The sequence below is a fragment of the Protomyctophum parallelum genome, assembly GCF_964188405.1.
Source record: "Protomyctophum parallelum genome assembly, chromosome: 6".
Lineage (NCBI taxonomy): Eukaryota > Metazoa > Chordata > Actinopteri > Myctophiformes > Myctophidae > Protomyctophum > Protomyctophum parallelum.
This window is the reverse complement of record NC_139701.1, coordinates 22,603,835-22,610,221: the sequence shown is the minus strand read 5'-3', so window position 1 is coordinate 22,610,221 and position 6,387 is coordinate 22,603,835. Positions and strand designations below refer to the sequence as shown.

The 6,387-nt window shown below is 40.6% G+C and overlaps 1 protein-coding gene across 1 annotated transcript; it reads left to right on the top strand.

The window, feature by feature from the left end:
- Positions 1–677: 677 nt before the first annotated feature.
- On the top strand, positions 678–1,555 carry LOC310859674 (non-selective voltage-gated ion channel VDAC2-like). Its single transcript, XM_083766354.1, has one exon. It carries the CDS (start codon positions 708–710, stop codon positions 1,551–1,553), a length of 846 nt encoding a protein of 281 aa, XP_083622480.1. The 5' UTR covers positions 678–707; the 3' UTR covers positions 1,554–1,555.
- The last annotated feature ends 4,832 nt before the right edge of the window (positions 1,556–6,387 follow it).

Genomic DNA, 6,387 nt, shown 5'->3' with positions numbered 1-6,387 from the left:
TAGATGTTTACCAAATGCTGCCATTTCACCATATCACAGTCCATATCTAAAGAGAAAGAAGAGGTTTTGAGCTATGGAGATCTTGTTTCTTGTCAACACGAAACAATACATTATTTTACTGGTTATTCCATCAACTTTGGTGTGATAATGAAAAGAAAGAAAACTGATATTGCTAATTATCTCACAAGTTTTGTGTTTTTCACATTATTAGGGAATTAGGGAAGCCCAATAGGGAGCAGATATACAACCATATCATTTTCACAGCATCGGTACAACTGTGAGAATATGCCCATATATGGCGATCTCTCATCCATCAGTCATTGACCATTTCATGCCCATATATGGAGATATCTGTATCTGTCAGTTCTTGTCCCTTTTAGGCCCATATATGGATATCCCTGATGTCATGACGACACATTGAGGCTAGAGAACAAACTATAGCTGCATTGGGAACCCCTTATATGGTTATGGCTGAGTCATGTGACATGATCATGATGTCAGAAGTCCGCTGGTCGGCCGGACCTCCCTTAAAACACTTCTGGTTTCACTTCAGTGGCAGTTCACCTTCAGTTCAGTGGCAGTTCTCCTTCAGTTTGCCCTCCAACCAACCGGTGACACCTCGCCTGCACCGGCCGTGCGGTGTGTGGAAGAAACAAAAAAACCCTGTTAAGAAGGTACCGCCTAGTGTCACCTTTTAATCCGATACAATGGCCGTGCCTCCCTCATATGGTGATCTGGGCAAGTCTGCAAAAGAACTCTTCAACAAAGGCTATGGATTTGGCCTGGTGAAGCTTGATGTGAAGACAAAGTCAGCATCTGGAGTGGAATTCAAAGTAGCTGGGTCCTCTAAAACTGACACCAGCAAAGTGTCTGGAAGTCTGGAAACCAAATACAAGAGGCCGGAGTATGGCCTGACCTTCACAGAGAAGTGGAACACAGACAACACCATGGGAACAGAGATCACTATTGAAGATCAGGGACTTAAGCTGACCTTTGAGGCAACATTCTTGCCAAACACTGGCAAGAGGAGTGGAAAGGTTAAGACTGCCTACAAGCGCAAGTACGTGAACTTGGACTGGGATGTTGACTTTGACTTCGCCAGGCCCACTATCCATGGAGCTGCTGTTGTCGGCTATGAGGGGTGGCTCGCTGGTTACAAGTTGTCCTTTGACACGGCCAATTTTAAGATGACCCAGAACAACTTCGCTATCGGTTACAAGACGAGAGACTTCCAGTTGCACACCAGTTGTGTAAACAACGGTGAAGAGGTTGGAGGTTCCATCTACCAGAAAGTGAACAACAAACTGGAGACAGCCGTAAACCTGGCATGGACCTCTTTCAGCAACAGGACACACTTTGGGATCGCAGCAAAATACCAGCTGGACAAGGATGCCGCTGTCAGTGCTAAAGTTAACAACACTAGCCTTGTTGGTGTTGGCTACACCCAGACACTTAGACCAGGTGTGAAACTCACCCTGTCTGCCCTAGTGGATGGAAAGAGCATCAACGCAGGAGGCCACAAGCTGGGTCTAGGGCTGGAACTGGAGGCCTAAGCCCTCCCGACCATGAAGGGGACGAGGGAATATCAGAAGAATCTGGCCTTGTAAAATCTTATTCCCAACTCAAACCACCAATATATATCTTGAAGGGATCTGTTCAACGGCTACAATAACAAACTCCGTCATTGCTTGAGTTAGTACCGTTTAACTGGTACTCTTATCAATGGTCTATGTTCTTTATTTTTTGTCTTTGCTTTGTAGATGATTTAATTGAAAAGACACTCAGGGTGCCATTTTGAAGATCCGTTTTACAATGGGGTAATACAGAAATTGCCCTCGCTCTGCGCACAATGGTATTATGAAAGGCATATCGGCCCGTGTTGAACGCACACACATATGGCATACGGCGTTCCTGAATATTTTAGCATTGTGGGAGTGTCCATATGTTAATTATTTTCGCTTTGCGCAATTTGCTATTAAGCCCCTTGACCTAGAAACACTCAGCGCATAACGATTAGACGTGGGTCTGACCACCTCATAAACGCAACAAGCACTGTTTGATTTTACACTTGAGCGGCTCTGGGAGGCTGCTAGAGTGTTGCCATGTCTGTTTATTATAAGCGGCTTCTTTTTCTGTAAAGTTGCTTGTAAATATTGGTAGTTGTACTATTTTGTGGTTGCTTTTCTTGTTTCTAAAGTGGTTATTTGGGCTTTTCTCCGAATGTTGTTTAAACCAGTGATCCTCACACAGCACATTCCCCATGTCAAGGATCCCCAGATGAATGCATTTGCCCGGCTAATCCAAAAATTAAATAAACAATTTCCAAGATTACTTTTGAAAATAGCAGATCTATACCAGCTCACAATGCATCACATTCATTCATTAAAACTATGAACTCTGACTGCAGGGGGATATATATAATGATCATTATAACAATGTGCAAGAACATATTTAAAAAGAAGGAAGAACTTTATATTTGTGGACAATCAAAATATTTAATGTGGTGTCATTAAAATGAATCTGGATATGGCAGACTCACTATCTAGAAAATAAAAACATGGCACTTCATTTAAAATAGGTTGCAGACCCCTGTTATATGCGCTTATTTTTATAGACCTATTTACTTGTTTCTATGAGACATGGCAACAGCCTTTTTTTGCGTCTTTTTTTTGTAAAATGTTGAGATTAGAAACGGCCATAATTCTTTCATTTCTCAACCTTAAAAATAAATCAAAACATCTCCATAATCCGTGGGAAGTTTGCTTTCATATGCTGTATCACACCCGATTCAAGTCTTCTTCAATAAAATGCTAAGAGCGAAGACCATATACCATCGGGGCCACAGGCACAGCATTAAGCAGCAGCATTCAACTCATTCCTTCATCATGACTTGAATGAAATAAAATATAATAAACGTTATTTTACTGGTGTTTTTCAATAGAAACAAATTATTTTGAGGCATAAAGGTGACAGCATGCAGTGCAATAGGAATAATTAACCCAAATGTGACAAAGTCATGTCATGTCTTCTATGGTGCCAGCCTGAAGAAATGTAATACCACGATCCCCAAAGTGCGCATTCCGTATGTGACATCAGCTGACTGGTAAAGAGAATAGTACGGACATGTTGATTGGGTACGTCTCAAACACGCCTTAAACACACCCATGACTAATTCAAGGCCATTTTGCGCAATCCACGGGGTGTCGAAAGCGCTTATTAACATGCCCAAAATTGCAATATGACATACAACACGCCCCCAGCTCATAAAACTGTAATATGATTAGTAATATTATTTGAAGTCCTAAATGGCACCCTCAGTGTCTGCTATTTGTAAACCTTCACTGTTCACCCGTTCAGCACTGCCGTGACAATGAAATCCACTACAAGTCATTCTTCCAGTGTGGTCAACTCTGTGTGGCTTTTGTCAGTGCCTGACAAAAAAGTGAGACATCTAAAATGGTAAAAACATCCTAGGCAACCCGCGGTTTTATTTGATAAGACGTGTGTGGGCGTCCTAGGCATCAGAAGTGTTAAGCCAATTTTAATATAGGATAGGATCTCTAAAGCATGCCAATGTCAGCGTGTTGCATCCGTGCAAGCTCGGAACTTCAATATCAATGTGGATAACTACAGAGATAGATAAAGAATAGCACAATGGCACTATGATTCACATTTATCAGCTACATGAAGATGTCTCTCCTTCTACTCTCTTTCTTTACATGAGCTCAACAAAATGTGCAGTGCACAAGAAGTGTTATATATATGTCCAAAATAATTTGGACATATATAAGCTATATACGATATATATATCGCTTTGAGTTAATGTATTTACTGTACCGTAAATTCTATTTGAATCATAAAAGTATTAGCATGTGAGATTTCAGGGTACATTTTATTTTATTTGATTTGATTCCCAATGTTCATTCATTAGTCTGAAACTTTAAAACATGAACAGTCTCAACTGAACAGAAATCAAATGTAACAAAATATATTTTGTTCTCACTCCTTGTGTGCAGAAGGCAGAAAATGATTAGCTGGCTATAGGAGTACGTAGGGAAAATACATTGTTGTGGCCCCATTTAACTTTCTCCTTAGAAATATCAGAGATGTGTCTATATATTTTCCAGCAACGTCTCGTCATAGAGAGCCCCCTCTCTCTGATCTTCGCCCCCTCGCCGTGTTGTGGGGCAAACTAAACCATAGCTGAACGGTGTGAATGACAATTCACACGCTTTGCGTTTGTAAAATTACTCATTTGCAGACTAAAGATTGAACGGAAAACTAATGGAAAGACGAGGCTTGCGCTCAACATACCTACAAGTACAAGCTATTAGGAAGAGAGCTTTATTTCCACAAAATCGGGAGTATTATGAACACACTCACACACAGAATGGAAAGATGATTTTGACAGCCACTTTCAAGGCTACAACTGATGCAGCAGTAGCCTACCTTATTGAAGGAACGAACTATTATACATAATTATATACATAATTGCTTAGCGAAACATCTGCAGAAATCTTTCATGCTCCATGTTTATTTCACAGCATCTGCTGGTGGGTGCTCAAACAGCTTATTCACATCCACAGACAAGTGCAAAACAGAAAAGCGTCAATGCTTTTTCTAGTTGAGTGCTGTTGTTTCCCATTTGCCTAGGATAACACGTGGTAGGCTATGATTCAAGAACTCTTAACAATATATAATAGACTGTTTGATAGAAAGTCCAGACAATACAATCATTCCTTCTAAAGTCCTTCTGTAATGGCACAAGTATGAACCGAGCAAATCTGCACCATTAAAGTAGTGTAATAGCATGGAAAAGTTTGTCATGTCACTGTAGCAAAGTGATTGATCTGTGTCTCTCCTAGGGTCCTACTTGTCCCACAACAAGGATGCGGGCTGGAAGAGACAAATGTTTACGCCCCTTTTGGGATATTTTGCTGGGCCCTATATCGAATTTCTTTTTTACATTTCACTGACCCAGACATAATTTACGTAACCCATGACTTGTCTAGAGTACTTTCACAGACTTTGACCACTTCTTATAAAGGCGAGTTTTAAGTTGTCCTGTTTGCCCCCCTGATTCCATCAAAGTGATAACAAACAAGTCTTGGCAACCTGTCCACCCTTTTCAAACGCCATGTCAAAAACCTTGGTGTGATATTAGATTCTGCCTTTAACAAGTCTGACAAGCAAGTAAATACTGTAGTGAGAGCTTCATACTACTGCCAAAATCAAGCCACTTCTCCCTTTCAAAGATCTTGACAAAGTCATCCATGGCCTTAAATCCTCATGCTTGGACTACTCCCTGTATACTGGGATTAGTCAGTCATGTTGCGCCTGAAACTTGTCCAGAACACCACAGCCAGATACTCCTAAGAGGGTCCATATTAATACATTACCCATACCGGCCTCTTTCCACTGGCTTCCAGTATGGTTTAGAATAGATTTTACTTGCATTGTAACCTCTGCAATGTTCTTTACATGTACAGTAGGCCTACCGGTAGATACATCAACCTACAGTATAGGGCTCTCCATGGATATATCATATCTAGCAATGTTGCTTGCTATTCTCACCATCTCAAAATCTAGCTAAATGATGTTCAAACTGTGCTGGCTAAACAATCACATGATATGATCAAATAGATTGAACATTGGACAACTACAGTATATACAGTATACACATAAACTCTTTTCATATCACTATCTACCTATAATTGTCTCTAACAGTCTCTCTGCCTGTGATAATCCCGCTTCTCCTCAGTGGCTGGACCAATTTGATCTGAATTTGCACACTGTTTATTTGCGCTTTTTGGAAACTCTGTTTATGATTACCAGTATAGAGCGTCGCAGTCCCGCCCCCTTTAATGGCGACGCCAGGCCCAGGAAATAATTCCCAATGCATTTTTCCCATAGACATTTAAAACTTATTTATTTAAAGACCGTATAAGCGTCGTACAAACCCAACTCAAGTTGTGACAAATCATGACAACAAACACAATATTTTGGACCAAACAAATAATTACAAAGAAGAACAACAACAAAAATAGTGTTGTATTTTTGTAACCTGCCATTTTCTTCTTCTTTCTAATTATTTGTTCGGCCCGGAAAAATGTGTTTGTTGTCATGATTTGTCACGACAAGAGTTGGCTTTGTACGAGGCTTAAAAGGTCTTTAAATAAATACTTTTTGAAATGTCTATGAGGAAAATGAACGGAGAATCATTTCCTGGGCCCTGGTAGGGGGCGGGACTGCGACACTCTATTACCAAGTTAGCTTTAGCAAGATAAACAAGCAACTGGGGCTATGAAAACAATTCCAAAGCCCTGTGTGCTGCTTCCAGGGTTCACATAGGTTAGCTTTTGTGAGAGAAACAAGCAACTAGGTCTA